Here is a 16,717-nt window from a genome sequence, read left to right as displayed (position 1 = left end):
ATTTCCAGAATCAACCCGCTATGGAAAGATCTCCCGGAATCAGAGCTCCGATTGCTCCAAGCCAATGAAAGAAAATTGACGAAATTGACACAGCAACTTATATCGGCTTTCAGCATGCTTGTTCATACCATGCATTCAGAACGATGGCTATGGTGATTTAAAAGATTTGACTGACCACGTTTGTAAAGATACTCTAACATTTGTCTAGGTCTCGAAAATGTGCTTTCACGAATATGTTGTAGCAGTAACCATCGCTTTCCATATATCGTACTCCTGTGTCGGGGAGCATGAATTTCAGTCAGACTAGATTGTTGTGAATGATGGTTTTGAAATTTCAGTCAATTTCATGTGTCCTGACATTTTTCCCCCATGAAGCCCATTTACAGTTCGTCTTTTTTCGTCAATAACTCATCAACGCTACATGACTAGGTTTTAAGCATGCTGAAATCGATGGAGAATTGTTGAAAGATGAATTTCCAACCGATCTCGGTATTTGAAGCCCTTGAAACTGTTTGAATTCAATTCTCACGCCATGATTTCCGCGAGTAAAATCGGGAAAATTTAGAAAAAGAATTGAAAGATCTAGCAACGATTTTTTCTCTTCTTAATTTGGGCTAACTTTAATTCAAACTTGAACGATTCGATTTTCGTAAACGAAATATATTTAATATCTAGTATTTTAATTTCAAATACTTGCTAATTATGTGTATGAGAGAAATTTCTTTTATTTGTTTTGTTTTCATTTTCATTTTTGAATCTGTTTTTCAAGCTATGAGTTTCCTTGTCTAAGGTTTTTAAAGTTTGATTGAATTGAATTTTTTTTAACATTCCATGTGTGAAAAAAATAGAAATGAGTGTCTGAATGAGTAACTAGAAGGTACATTACCATCTAAACCTGAATAAAAATTGTTCAATCTGAATTTTATCACAAATTCGACATTTGAAAAACGTCTAAATCCTAGAAAAGGTTTTCAATTGATTTGAGAACCTCAGACGGTCTAAGTTAATTTTTTTAAAAATATTTTATAAACATATATAAATCTTTGTGATTGCCATTTATTATTCCTGAGTGCTGAAACTACCAACGAAAAAAAAATGGATTGTCAAAGGTTGAACTTCCAAATTTAAATATTCAGCGTCTTGGTTATCGAAGGTAGGAACCAGAACTACAAGAAATTACATGGTCTGACGCACCAATGACCGTCGATCTCCATTTAATTCTATGTCCAGTTTTGAACAGACGTACGAAAATTTGCTTCCGTTAACGATCACTTCTCAAAAGAAATGAAATTGAGGAAAATTTGTTTTTTCCTTCAGCAGGTGACTTCAGCAGGTGTAACATATAGTTATATTTTTGGTACACGACTTTTATCAAGTTCTTATTCTCAACAGAAAATATAGCTATGTATGACAATTTCGTTTGCCGAATTATCAGTGACCATAGGGACTGTGGTATTTTCATTTCAACAGCTATCATTGACCGAAACAACACGTGGATAGGAAGTGTGACAAAGCTACTAAGATGTTTTAGAAAAAATCGACTTTGAATTTTCTACCGAAAAATCGCAGCTCTGCCCAGAATTGAAGATTTTTCCCAGAGTGTGCGGTGATTTAGTGATTGTGTCCAGTGAAAAAAATTAGAAAATAGATGCTATTTACGAAGATATTCAATTCATTTCAAGTCACTGTTATCCCTTTTTTTTTGGTGATTGATCGGTGGCAGAAAGCCTAGGACGAATATCCTTCGTCCTTCATCCGGCTCAGATATTAAACTGGTTAAGATACAAAGATATAGTCATGGTAGGAGAAAACTGCACTACAAGAGCTCTTGCATCTGAGTAAGAGAAAGAGAATTCTAGCCAAAGAAATATCATTTGATTCGCACTAGGCACCCAACGTACAAAAAATAATAAAAATAACTCCAGCGACAAAAAAATCGTAATGACGAAAATATTTGAAAAGTATTTATATTTTTTTGAATTTTGTTTAACTGTTGATACCATTCCTTTGCTCTCAATATTTCAAATAAAATATTTCTAATCAAAATTAATTAATCAATTAAAAGGAGTTTTAAAATCCGGGAGCTTCTTTTAACTGTAATTTTATTTCTCATTACAAACGACCTTCACACAAATCTGAACTCTGTTTTTCTTATTACAATTTTCAAACGAATTGGCTTCTATTTACTTTTTCAAAAAGTGTTTAATGGATTTTTTTTTCTCAAAAGGTGAAATATATACTAATCTAAACCAAATCCTAAAAATCGGTCTTTTGTGTGTCGGTACCGAAAAATAATGGAAAAATCTGTGTTTTTATAGATAAATCTGTACTTGTGGCAACCATCTCCACTGCTGTTTAGGAATTTTATTTTCTAGCAAAAGTAATTGTCTAAGGTCAGTCAGAAAAATAACTGTCTAAAAGCAGCGTTTTATTTTTTTCTCTTAAACGTACCAAGAAAACAGTGTTTGCTTTCAAATTTCTCCTCAACACAATGCGCAACAATAGATTTTTCCGGAGAAGGGAATTCATCAGCATCCATGAATGCTCTCGCTCACGCTTATATTTTGACAATCTCACTCTTGTTTGCAGTGAATCTCTTCCGGCACAGGTTGGGGGAGCAGACGAAAAAATTGCACCTCTTGCACTGAACAAGCCGATCTGCGGAGTTATGCCATCCATGGATATAGCCATCGACACAGAGTTTGGAAAATGTTACCTTTGGGTTTGGTAAGGAAAAGGAATTGCAGGTTGTTTTCGTTTCTACTGGTTTTAATACAGTGGAAATAAACTACGAATCGAAGTACGAAGCCTTCTGAGGATACGTCTCAGCAAAATTGATAACAATAAGTATCTACCAACTTAAAGCTTCCCAACTTCCAAAATTAAGCCCGTTTACTTTAGAAACCATAAATTCTACAAGGACATGTGATTTTTTCCCGCTCAATAAATATACGAAGATAGAACTTACTGTCAGATGATTCATCCCGTAGCAATCGAACGTCTTTTTGTCTTTGGACGCACGCCGCTGGTGATACTTCTTGTACTGTCCGATAGCTGGCAGCACCAACAGCAGCGCTCCCGAAATGGCTATGAAGACACCAGCCAGATAGAACGCCAGATTGTAGTCCTCAGTTATGTCCGAAATCCAACCTTAAAAAAAAAAATTATTGCTATTAGTTTGTACTGGTTGGGAAATCGTTTAATTTACCAGCTAACGGTGGTCCGATGAGGTTGGCCACGCCCTGCACCAAAAGCAACAACCCGTAGGCATTGGTGAACCGCTCCAGGGTGATCAGCTCGACCAGGATAATACTCGTGAGGGAATAGTTGGCAGCGATGAACAGCCCGAAAGCTCCCGCCAGAAAAGAAAGGGCCTACGAATATTGGAGTTGAAGTTTAGAATTAGAAAACTTATCCCCTTTAGAATGAACTAATACTTACATAATAATCGGTAAAAAGAGGAACAAGAGCGGTGACCAAACCGCAAAAACCCATACAGACGGCGTATGTGAAGTTGGCATTCACATTCTTGCGATCTCCCATCCAGCCGAGTGCGATCTAAAATTACGAAACGGGAATAATTACCAATAATCGCTAAAGTTATTAAGTTTCTAGTCAATGTTTTTATGTAAAGAATTCCTAAATTGTAAAATTTAAATTTTTTAGACATTTATGAAAACGATTAAAATTTTTTCTATTACTTCAAACTATCACATCTATTTAGTTCCCTTCAAATGACTATCAATTCATACCTTTTCAAACGGATTTCAACCTGAAAAAATCTAAAACAGTAAGAATAAGGAATTTTAAGCCAATTCATTAGAATTTCATACAAACAATTAAAGAAATGAAAAAAAAACAAACTTTTTAAGAAAATTTACAAGAATTGAACAAATACAAAAATACTAAGGATTTTTTATGAAAAAAAAACGTCGGTTTCTAAAGTGATCGATACAAATAACGACAAGCAATGGAAATAGAAGTTTTGTAGTGTTTTTATTGAACTTCAGTTTAAAAAAAGTAAGGCAAATTTGACGCTTGGAAAAGACTTAAGCATTATTTTTTCCAACTTATGAAGTTTTGTTTTCAAATTCTCAGATTCTTATTATCTAATTCACAGATTCTCAGATTCCTGGATTTTTAGATTGTCAGATTGTTAGATTCACAGATTCTCAAATTTTCAAATTCTCAGATTTTCTCAAACCTTTCAGTCAAGGTTACTTAGATCACAACAAAATCTTTAATTCCTCAGAATTTTGAGTAAATTTTCATCACAGAATCTGCAACACAGAACACAAAGTTTTAGGAATATTTACAGATTTCACATAATTTCGTTATATTTCGCTTGAGCTTTCGTTACGTCGTATGAAACATCATGAGATTTCACAGAAAACTGCAACACAAGTTACCAATACAACTTTAAAATTTGTACTTCACAAATGGAATATATTGTCCAGGCTACAAATATTCTAAATAGAAAGAAGTTTCGACTAGTGTTTGTCAGTTTTTTTTATCGTAATAAAGCTCTTTGTTTACATTTTGTTTCATATTAGCTTTGAATTGGAAAAATATGTTAAAAATGTTAAATTTGTTACTTAATTTTCCTTATGTGAAATAAAAAAAATCGCAATTTGACATGACTTTTAATTGAAACTGATGGAAAAATTATTATAGAAAACCGTCTCTGAATGTTTAGGTAAAATCACAGAACGTCACAATTTTTTTTTTTTGACAAAACACACAATTTTTTTTCGGCAACTTTGCCCTCAGACTTCGGATACTCAGTTTCAGATTTTCCCAAAATTACAGATTCTCAGATTTTATGATTCTTAGATTCTCAGATTTTTGGATTCTTAGGTTCTGAGATTTTCAAATTCTCAGATTCTCAGATCCTAAGACTCTCATTTTAGCAGATTTTATGATTCGCAAATTTTCAGATTTGCAGATTTTCAGATTCTTAGAAATCCTCGCAATTAAAGATTGTCAAATTTTAAGATTCTCGTTTTCTCAGGTTATCAGATTCTAAGATATTCAAATTTTCAGATTCCATGATTTTTAGATCCTCATATTATCGGTTTCTCAGAATCTCAGATTCTCAGATGCTTATATTATCAAATTCTCAGAAATTCTCGGAATTAGAGATTCCTTTCCAAATTTTCAGATTCCTTGATTCTTGATCCTTATATTATCGGTTTCTCAAAATCTCAAATTCTCAGATGCTCAAATTCTCAAATTCTCAGATACCTCATATTCTCGGTTTCTAAGGTTCCCAGATTCTCAGTTTCTGAAATTCTCAGAATCTCAGATTATTGTGATTCTTATTTCGCGTTTTACATTTCTCATTTCTCATTTCTCATTCCTCATTTCTTATTCCTCTTTTCTCACTTCTCATTCCCAATCGCTCATTTCTCTTTTCTCACTTCTCACTTCTCATTTCTCATTTCGCATTTCTCATTTCTCATTTCTCATTTCTCATTTCTCATTTCTCATTTCTCATTTCTCATTCCTCATTTCTCATTTCTCATTTCTCATTTCTCATTTCTCATTTCTCATTTCTCATTTCTCATTTCTCATTTCTCATTTCTCATGTCTCATTTCTCATTTCTCGTTTCTCATTTCTCATTTCTCATTTCTCATTTCTCTTTTTTTATTTTTCATGTTTCATTTCTAATTTCTCATTTCTCATTTCTCATTCCTCATTTCTTATTTCTATTTTCTCATTTCTCATTTCTCATTTCTCATTTCACATTTCACATTTCTCATTTCTCATTTCTCATTTCTCATTTCTCATTTCTCATTTCTCATTTCTCATTTCTCATTTCTCATTTTTCATTTCTCATTTCTCATTTCTCATTTTTCATTTTTCATTTCTCATTTCTCATTTCTCATTTCTCATTTCTCATTTCTCATTTCTCATTTCTCATTTCTCATTTCTCATTTCTCATTCCTCATTTCTTATTTCTAATTTCTAGTTTCTCATTTCTCATTTCTCATTTCTCATTTCTAATTTCTCATTTCTCATTTCTAATCGCTCATTTCTCATTTCTCATTTCTCATTTCTCATTTCTCGTTTCTCAATTCTCATTTCTCATTTCTCATTTCTCATTCCTAATTTCTCATTTCTCGTTTCTCAAGTCTCGTTTCTCATTCCTCGTTTCTCATTTCTCGTTTCTCATTTCTCATTTCTCGTTTCTCATTTTTCATTACTCATTTCTTATTTCTTATTTCTTTATTCTAATTGCTCATTTCTCACATCTCATTTCTTATTTCTCATTTCTCGTTTCTCATTTCTCAATTCTCATTTCTCATTTCTCATTTCTCAATTATCATTTCTAATTTCTCATTTCTCGTTTCTCATTTCTTATTTCGCATTTCTAAATTCTTGTTTCTCATATATTTTTTCTCATTTCTCATTTCTCAATTCTCATTTCGATTTTTGACAGTGTTTCATAGCAGAAGCTTTTGAAAACCTCTCATCAATGGGTTTCTTTATCAAAATGTTTATCTTTATTTTTATAAAAAAAAGCAAATTAAGTGTTGAAAACTGCTTAAATTCTAACTAAGGTGAAACTTAATCAAGGCATTACACATGCGTACACAGAAGAAAAATAATAATGATTTTAGCCCTTGAAGATGGTGTTTTGGTATCGAAACGTTGTGATGAACAGAAATAAAATAATTGGTTTCGAGATAATGGTTTTTCTGTAAATGTAAATTTGTAACCTTTTTAATATTATATTTTTTAATATATGTATGCTTGACATTTTAAAGTGCCAAATGAAAAGCAGAATTCTTAAAAGCATTTTGTTTTTTTCTAAAAAGCTGCATATTTTGTACATGGGGTTATGGAGAAACAATCAAAAATCGTTTCTATTCTGGTGAAAAAAAGTGTCTTTGAATCATGAAAAAATTGATGAGTTTCAATGAATTTCTTCTTTGAATGCATTCGAAAATTCTCGAAACTACTTAAAGTACGCCTTAAATTTGCAAAAGCTGAATATGGGCAACTAGAGCAAATATGCACAAACTGAACGGGCAAGGTAAGAAAACTTGCACAAATCCTTAACGAGGTCTTATGCATTTTTACAATGCCTAGGACCAACAACTTTCATGACTTGAGCGCAAAAATGTCAAAAGACCTCCTTCCTTCGAGTGTGCTACGCTAGGCGTTTTTCTTTTTTCATAAACCTGGTTTGTGTCAATTTCCTTGCACCGTGCACCCATGGGGTACCGGATCAGGGGCCACTTACCTCACCGACCATGTTCACAATGCCGATAATCGAAATCAGCGTCGACGACTGGGACGGCGTGAAACCCATCTCAGTCGCATTGTCCGTCAGATACACGTACGGCACATCGTACCAGGTGTACAGCAGGAAATTCGAGACCGCAAACAGCAGAAAGTGGATATCACGGAAATAGGAAAGGTCCAAAATACTGACCAGCAGTGTCTTGAACTCATCTATCCCCTGATACCAGGCGGTTTTCTCCTTGGCGATCGTCGTCATCGAGTTTCGGTAGATGTCAGGACAGGAGGAAGCCCGCAGTCGGTAGCGCTGGATGTTGAGCATGGCCCCGCGATAGGTCAGCGAGTGCCTGTGCATCCGTAGGTCCTTCAGATAGGCGGTAGTTGGTGTGCGCAAACCTGTAGGCCTATGACTGTGGGCACGTCGTAGGAATGGGTGGTGATGCTCAACGTCATCTCCCGGGGGCAGGTTCAGAGGATCCTTCTTGGACTCTTCCGATACGACCTGATCGTTATGGCCGTCATCGCCAGTCTTTTCGGATGACTGTTCGTTACTCTTAGATGCTAGTGGCTCACTGAAGCTACGAGAATGTAGCAGATTAGGATAGTTTTGCAAAACATGCTCGTGCACATTTCGTTGCTTGTAGAGTAGCTCTAATACTTCGACTGGTACTTTTTCGCCGTTTTTAATAAAGGTAGGAAGCGTTATCAATGAGCTGAACAGGCGTGGATCGATCTCTTCCCCAGGGGCAAGTTGTTCTTTACCGTTGTTCGTAGCTCCACCATTGGCGGCAAGTGTTGCATCGGTAGCATTCAGATTACTAGCCGTCCCTGCCGTATTCGTTGAATTACTAACAGAGTACGAATCTGCTTCCTTCTGTTGCAGTTGTTTACGTTTTTGTTTGGATTTGTACGTGGTCCACTCGAGATCACGCATCAGAAGGCCACAAAGACACATGTTGAGAAAGATCCCGGCCAAGATCAGTGTTGTACCTCGCCAGCCGTATTCGTCAAGCAATATCTGGGTGAGCTTTGCGAAAATGCAGGTTCCGATACCGCTACCACACACCGACAGACCGGTAGCAAACGAACGCTTCTTGTCGAAGTAGTACGCCACAACGACAACTGCGGCCACGTAGCACAAGCTCAGACCGAATCCGGCCAGCACCCCGAACGTCAAGTACAGCATTTCAATACTGTCGGCGTAGGCCGATATGGCGAATCCGGCGCTAGCAAGGATCGATCCAACTATCGTCACGTTTCGGCATCCGTAGCGATCGGTGAGAAACGATGCCACTGGTCCCGATAGCAGCGGCATTGCCATGAACAGGGAGCCAACCCAGGCCGTTTTACCTGTAAAAATGGAAATAAGTAGATATTATAAAAAATTAAAATTATATTACATAAGAACATGAGAGAAAAGTTGAATTACCAAACTGTTAATAGTTGATTTGTTGTTGATTTTGTTGAATTTATGAGACAAACCTTCACAATTCAGTGGAAGAAAGGAGAAAATGTTCTCTAAGACGAATTAAGAGGTCGGCCAATAAAATGGAACACTTTCAAAAGTCAGAAGTTGTCCAAAGGTTACAAAGACAGAAACGCAGAACAGTGAAAACAACGATGTCCGAAAGAAGAACCAAAGAAGTGTTTCTAGCGTCTAAAATGTACTAAAACTGTAAGGGATCTATCAATTCTGTAAAAATCTTGTCCGTGTAGTGATTTCCAGTTCCAAGAAATTGCTTTCGTTTGCCGTCAGTCAGTGATACTCCTATTTCAACCACTACGCCAACCCACATACAGCTCGTTCATCTACCAGAAAAGTTCGGAACTTCACCAACAGATGGTCGCGTCCATTAGGACTTGAAAGCTGGTGTATTGTGGAACATGATTAGGCGAATTTACCATTCATAGGCGGCTGCAAGGGACAGCTCATTCTGGTTCGCCATTGCTGCGACTCTTGTTAAGGACGTAAAGAGCTGCTGTCAGCTGCTGGCCGGTTTCAGTGGTGGAATAGAGTTATCTTTATTCATGTTTCGTCAGTCTAGTCATTACATAACTACACAATTCATAAGTGATTGCTATTGTCGCACTCTCCATTTATCATATTTCCTAACCAGGAAGTACTCATTTCTCAAGTACATTGATATTCTTACCCAGAATATCTGGCAACACTGTTGTGTTACCTCAAACCCAATATGAGTATTCTCGCCCAACCGTGTGATGATGTAAATATTTGTATCGCTTTTGTTATCATCACCTGTCATCTGCAATCAAAGATCTATTGTTCTCGATTGCGAATTGAACATAGCAATAGGAACCAAAACAAACAATGTTTTGGTTCTGCCCGTGGCAGCAGAAGTTTGCTGCTTGCTGCTGGGCTGCTGCTGTTCAGGAGGAAACCGTAAGTTTCAACAGAGACCTAGAGATGGGCAAAACGGCTCATTTCAATGAGCGGCTCAGAGCCGTCCGCTCTATTCAATGAGCCGGTTCATTTGAGCGGCTCAAAACTGAACCGTGTCACGCAGCTCAACACTGGGGCCGTTCACACCACGTGGTCAACCTAACAAGCAAGCGATAAATTTGATTATTTATAAATTTCAATATTTTTCTCATTCTTTAATATAAAAAATGTTTATTCATTTTTCAAATCTGAGGTTTCCTAACTGTAAAAGAATTAGATTAAGGCAAAATAAAGATTTCGAATCTGTTCACGTGAACATCAGGACAGAAAGGAGTTTTCCAATTGATCACTCTTGTCCACGGAGGAGCTGGTCAAAAATCGTATTTTTCTGTCCACGTAGTATCAGAACGGCCTCATTAAATCAAAATATAATTGCGGCTCGCAACTTCAAATAATAAAAAAAGACTGGCAGCTCAACACAAGCATTTTAAGCTGCAGTTCAATATTCGAATCAGTGTTGATCTGCGAGTCGCGGATCTTTTTAATAGAGCCACGGTTTTTTGGTTCAAATAAGCAGCTTTTGGTTCTTAGCCCATCAAATTACAGGCAACATAGACTGAGGAGCGAAGAACAGAAGAAAGCCATTCGATCGTTTTCTCGAACAAAAGGAAACGTGATGGGTGGTGGTTCAAAAAAGAGTCGAAAAACGGCTCAGAAAAGAACGGCTCGAAAAAGAACCGCTCAAAAAAGAATCGCGACTCACTCAACTCTGGTTCACAATCTGAACAGCAAGAGCGGAGTATGGAAAGCCGTTCAATTTGATCAAATGAACGGCTCGGTCCCCATGCTCTGTTCGGTTCTTTTTCGAGCCGTCCTGTAGCTCTTTTTTAACCACCCACCCACCACCCACCTCGGTTCATTTGGTTCGGGAGAGCGAACGAACGGATTTCTGCTTCTGCTGTTCTCAGCTCTTCAGTTTGTGTTGTTTTTAGTTATGGGAGAGCAACCAAGAGCTGTTTATTTGAACCAGGCGGCGGCAACGCTATTCAAACCGTATGGAGCACATCTCTCAGATTTCCCCTCAGATTTCCCCTTTTTTGACAGATTTAAGCTTTTTTCTTCAGATTTGAGCTTTCATCTCTTATGCTCTCAAGGCAAAAAAAGCTTAAATCTGAGGAAAAAAAAAAGCTTAAAAACGAGATTCACGACCACTTATTTAAAAGATGTTGGTCACACGATACATAGACAAATCGTGTAACGTTGCAGCCATTTGATTTGAACCGGCTTTTTTGGAAAGAACGAACGGCTCTCCACTCTTCGCTCTTGTATATTGCAGCGGTTAAATATTTCAACCGGTGTTGAGCGGCGGATCACGGTTCATTTTTGAGCCACGGGTCGTTCGTTCTTTTTGAAGAACCGGTTCAAATGAGCGGCTCTTGAGCGCTCGCGCATCACTACAGAGAGACCATAAACCATAAACCATAAACCATAACCATAACATAGACCATAAACCTACCGTTCAACCGTATAAAAAGCGCGGATTATCCAAGCAACAATTGTAATATATTTCTCAGTTACGTCCTGATCGAATTAGTATGTCAGTTTAAATCACTTTCCATAACAAACTAAAACTTAAAATTTCAAAAGCTATCTTTCCAACGCTTGGCGCGACCTCTCTTAGTCTCTAGAGGCAACGGCGCTAGGCTTCCGAGCTTTTAGTTGACTTCCACAGGCGATCTCATTCAATTTTGCAACCTGCTAAACCAGTTTGCAAAAAGAGGCTACGTGGTAAAAAAATTTGCTAGTACCACCAATGTCCTTGAGAAAGAAAAAATAGAAAACGGACAAAAGCCCATGAGTTAGGGATTCTGGAATGCGATGTGACACACACAACTGCCGAGGGCTCTGCCCTCGATTGCAGCGACTTAGCTTGGGGTAGGGGTTAGCTAATCGTCGTCGATTATCGCAGCCTCATTTGGTAGAACACGCTCGGCGGTTAAGATCAGGGCTCAGCACTGTGCCAGTTAGCCATTGCACGAAACAGTAAGTGAAATCACGTGCAAATATTAGCCAGTCTGAACATGTGAAGTGCTTAATACTAAATATATTTGTTTTACTTTAAATATGAATGTAGGTCGATTAGTTTTCTGCAACTACGTCTGTTGGAAGAAACCTACAGGCAAAAAGTGTTGTTCAGATTTTGGGCGCATGGCAGAAGCCAAGTTTTAGTAAGGGCTAGGTTAAATCTGATTAGCAAATTGAAAGTAAATTGTTAATACTGTTTAGGTGACCAAGTGTGTGTTTCGAAGCAATCACGCAAATCCGCCGAAGGGTGGAGATAACGAGTATAGTCAGCAGGTAATATTCTAGGTGTATAATATTACCATATGTCGAACTAATTAACCCGTTGAACACAGCCATCCCATCGTTCAACGTGGGCGTTTGCTGGGAGCTTAAGGTCACATTTATCGCTCAGACTGTGGCGATGTTGATCCTGTGAAGTTGGCAAACATAATCCTGAGTCAACTGTGGAACACGTGTTTCTACTAATCAAGCATCGACCGAGCTATCGCTACCTATAGCTGGAGAGCTGTCAAAAGGTGGTAGGAAAAACCGCCACTCTCCCTGCGGTCCAGTGTAGAAACCGGGTCAACATCCAGCGTTACGGTTTAGCCAAGATCACAACCACCCATTGTTCTGATTCTGGAGCCAAAGAATCAACAGGTTTGGAACCAACGGCACACCACATCACAATGTCAGATTAGATAAAAGAAAATTGTATTTACCCATTAAGAGCTAATAGTATTTCGTGACGTCACATAGGGAATGAGGATCCGATGTTAGAATCATTCCAAATTTTGTTATGCTCTAGAGTGGTTGGGTTTTGTTTGAATCCGTTGAAGATTATACCATTTTGGGATTGTGTGGGAGTAAGGTTTGATTGTGTCGCAGAGTTTTGGGTGTCGCATCAACTTCCAGAAATTTTGAAGTTTAGGACCGCAACTCGGTTGGTCGGTTGGATAATTGAATGTTGATCGAGTGGTTTTTAACTGTAAGTCCGCCTTGAACTGAGTCTCAAGCCGGTACGGAAGACACGCATCGACAGCCTCTTGAGTTTCTGAGAGTGGCGCTTAAGCTGTTGACACACAACACATTCGTTACACAATTCATCCCACGTGGTACGCCTCCTACGTTGATTCGGAGCTGAGCGTGTAGCTTATCCAGGTGGTATATTATCGTTTATTGATTGAATTTCAAGGCACCGCCTCTATCGAGTTAAGAAACGACATTTCATCGTGTTGACAAATGGGGAGTCACCGCCGTAAAGCCGGCCTTTATGGAGCGAAAATCCACGACGAACCACACTATGGCTAATCCTCCAAAAATGCCGTGAATACCAAGTGCCTATACGCACCATCTATTCATCGACTTCAAAGCCGCATACAACACGACCGACCGGAAAATCGTTGACGAGAACGGCTTCTCCGGGAAGCTGATCAAACTGATCAAGGCGACGATGGATGGAACGCAGTGGTGTTTGCGGATTTTGGATGATTCTACAAGGCGATGGTTCATCCTGCAGGATGACGTGCGGTTGGCGAAATGCGGGGCACGATTTTCAATAGATCCAGTCAACTTATCTGCTTTACCGATGACATTGATATAGTCGAAAGATCATCTGCGGCGGAGGAGGAGATCTACCGCAAACTAAAACGCGAAGCAGGAAAGATTGGGTTAATGATTAATACGTCCAACAATAACAAGATCTCGGTCGACGGCGACGAGCTGGAAATTGTCGAAGACTTTGTCTATTTCGGCTCACTGGTGACCGCAGACAATGACACCAGCCGTGTGATCAGTAGAAGTCGTGCCTACAATGGACTCCACAAGCGAGGGGAAGGGCATGTTGAGAGAGAGGAACCAGACGAGCAGGAGCGTAACAAGCGCGGTGGTTAGACCAAGTGGAGCGTGATCTGACGTCTGTGGGATGCCGGAGAAGTTGGAGAACGGTTGCCACGGACCGAGCGAATTGGAGGAATATTGTCAGGTTATGTCCTGAGACGGGACACCATGTAAATAAATAAGTAAGAGATCCAAATTTTTGGGCAACTACTCATATTGCGAATCGAGTCCAAGAAGTTCTGAAACGCAAATCGAGTTGTCGACCGCACTTTCTCTGGTCGCAAACGCGAGTTAGGGTCAACACTCCTCGAGCCACCCCTAAAACTGAGGAAAGTGAAGCAGTGTGAAATGGGATTCCGAAGCAGTCAATAGAAGATATTGTTGAGTGAGGTTTTCCCGAAAATTGCGTTTGAAGGCTGGTCAAACTACAAATATTCGTAAGTAAGACGCCCGTTACTATGAAAATAGATACACGTAAAATTGAGCTTAAGGTGAGAAAATCAACAAAGGAGATCTCCATACAGCTGTCGAATAACTCAGAAATATGATAGGAAACTCATCGTTTACGTCAAACGTTAGAGAATGGATCAAGAAAGAATACGGTGAAGTTAGTTACTATACAACCAATTCAGAAACGTCACAAAGCGGTATTTCTGCATCTTAGGAAGTAAGTACTATTGATGTTTGGTTATGGTAGATGATCAATAGGGCTTGCTATTTGGATTTTATTCTGTGAAAATCCATTTAAAACTAATTGTACCTAGAAGGCATATGTATGTACAATAATAAATGATGCAGATCAAGTAGAAATATCTATTCTCCATGGTAGGACAACTGAATTCATGAGTCGAGATAATCTAAAATGGTTTATATGCCATTCGAAGGAGCATAGTTCCTCTAGCAACATAGCTGGTTCTGAAATCTGACGCTGAATAAATCACCAAATTACCAGTAGTTAAATTTGTTCAAAGTTTTTTATGTTTCAGGTATAATTTCTATATAACATATTGTACCATTACGAATCTTGTTTAGGACTTACCTTTTCCTTCTCCAAAGTAATCCAAAAGTTCCACATACAGCACTCCAAAACTAAACGTTACGCCATCGGCGATCAGGTTGACCATAAAGGAAGCGAAGCACACAACCCAACCCCAACCACCATCGGGTGGCCGAGCCTCCGCGTACCCACCGAGGGAACTGTTTTCATTCGAGGAAGACGTGCTGGAAGATCCTGATCCATGTGACAGTATACTTCCCACGGGACTAGAACAAACGGGTTGCTTGGAACCATGGATTCCATCATCGGTGACCGCTGCACGGCTGTAGTACCCATTCTCTACCTTACTAAACTGAACGTGATGCACCGGACGATCAGTGATGACGTCATCAAGAGGCTGCTGAAACTGCAAATTCAGTCGCGGCTTTTGAGCACTTGACTCCCTATTGAAGCTTAAATTAGAAGGACTCTTCACAATACTTTTCGGTTTACGCTTCGTTTCGCTATCCATCTGGAGCAGTGGCTTAGCATCTTCCACGTTGTCATCCGTATCGGTCGAACTGATCTGAGTATCCAGAGTAACCCGTTTGCTAACCGTATCACTGGCAACACTGTTCACATTCTTCCCCTGGCTCAAGCCATCGTCGTAGATCTTATTCACATAAACGTTCCTATTAAAAAGAACATCCCGTTCCCCGGTACGTTCTTCTTCGTCTTCTTCAGCGCCATCGTCGGTGGTCGCCAACACGTCGGCACTGGTACAACTTCCGAAGCTAGAATTCTTTGTCTCTGGGTCATCGAGAACAGTTCCACCACTGCTCCCACTCACACAGGAACTATTTCCCGAATCACTAGACACTTGGCCGGTCGAGCTGAAGGATCCACCGGATGATCCGATGGATCCGGATCCCGGAACCAGCTGTGTCGATTGCTTTGGGGTCGATGCAAAGTTGCCGTTGTTGCTCCCACTCTTACATCTAAAGCCATCGCCGCTGCTGCTGCCACTATTATTCGTTGGTTGTTGGTTTAAACCGTTTCTATTGCCATTATTGTCCTTTGTTTTAGAATGTTGCTGCAGTTGTGGAGTCTGCTGTTGCTGTTGCTGCGATGGAGCCAGCGACGGACCACATGGGGCGTCGCTGATACTGATATTGTTGGAGATTCTAACGATATCCATTGTTCGAGATTGTGGCGAATACTACGCCTGGATAATGGGTCCAGTTGGGGGGCTAGCATGCGGAATACCTGTGAAACGTAGAACAATAGAAGAATTAGTAACGATCTTGAAATAAACCTCCTCCCGTGTTTGAAAAATCAGTTCAGCGAAAAATGAGATACAGTGAAGCAAAGTCAAGATTGAATGCTTTTTTTTTAAAAAAAGATTATTTTTGTTTTGAAGTTTTGAGATTGCATTAAACACTTACATTGAACTTTCTAATATTTATACATCTGTGAATAAGTTTATTCTTCACAATTCCAAATGAGGCTATTGAAACCAGAGGGGTATAAGTGCATGAACGCTGTTTTCGAGAAAACAGAAGAGAATTGTAGTTTCCGATCAAACATGCATGAAACTTAATCCAAAAAATCTTAGATTTACACCAGATGAAGATATAAATTTATCAGTGATATAAATATGAAGAATCGTTTGGCAATTACTATCATTTGCACCTTTACTTCTTTGACTCCAAACGCCTTAAATATTATTGAATTTGATCAATACACAAAACAGTCAAAAGTTATTAGCATTTTGAAAACAAACTACGGATCAAATAGAAAATACTTCAATTTGAACAGGTGTTTCACGAACGGCAAGGCTGCGGAGCTACGAATAAGTGCATGTTAAGTAGGGTAGACTAAAAATGGGGTTAAGTTCTGGAATCAAAACTTTGGGAGCGTAAATCGTGCTTTGTCCTGCCAGAAGTTCCCATGTATCATGCCAAATTTCAGCTCATTTGATTAACTTTAAAAGGTCGCTCAACATTAGTATGAAAATTTGAGATCATTTGTTCTAGAAAAACTACAATATCCACTTTTTTTGGCTCTAACATTCATGCACATGCATAGGTTTTTCTACAAAATTAGTTTTCTTAATCCAGACGTATATGATACGAGTTATGACAAAAGTACAAGGTACAAGAGAGATCTAAAGGGTTAATCAACCAAC

The 16,717-nt window shown here is 38.8% G+C and overlaps 1 protein-coding gene across 1 annotated transcript; it reads right to left on the bottom strand.

Moving 5' to 3' along the window:
- Nucleotides 1-2,473: 2,473 nt before the first annotated feature.
- On the bottom strand, nt 2,474-15,791 carry LOC129760927 (uncharacterized). Its single transcript, XM_055758611.1, has 5 exons — nt 14,593-15,791; nt 7,251-8,599; nt 3,442-3,558; nt 3,209-3,374; nt 2,474-3,150 (listed from the first exon to the last, which is right to left on the bottom strand). Exons 1-5 carry the CDS (start codon nt 15,725-15,727, stop codon nt 2,852-2,854), a joined length of 3,066 nt encoding a protein of 1,021 aa, XP_055614586.1. The 5' UTR covers nt 15,728-15,791; the 3' UTR covers nt 2,474-2,851.
- Nucleotides 15,792-16,717: the final 926 nt, after the last annotated feature.

The sequence above is a fragment of the Uranotaenia lowii genome, unplaced genomic scaffold (genome assembly GCF_029784155.1).
Source record: "Uranotaenia lowii strain MFRU-FL unplaced genomic scaffold, ASM2978415v1 HiC_scaffold_847, whole genome shotgun sequence".
In the NCBI taxonomy this organism is placed as follows: domain Eukaryota; kingdom Metazoa; phylum Arthropoda; class Insecta; order Diptera; family Culicidae; genus Uranotaenia; species Uranotaenia lowii.
The sequence above is the reverse complement of the archived record's forward strand: the minus strand, read 5'-3'. Positions and strand labels throughout refer to the sequence as shown.

Coding starts and splice junctions, on each gene's coding strand:
- LOC129760927 (XM_055758611.1), bottom strand. CDS start 15,727: ATGGATATCGTTAGAATCTCCAACAATATCAGTATCAGCGACGCCCCA. Junction 8,600..14,592: donor TTACTTTGGAGAAGGAAAAG/GTAAGTCCTAAA, acceptor CCATTTTTACAG/GTAAAACGGCCTGGGTTGGC. Junction 3,375..3,441: donor CTCTTTTTACCGATTATTAT/GTAAGTATTAGT, acceptor CAATATTCGTAG/GCCCTTTCTTTTCTGGCGGG.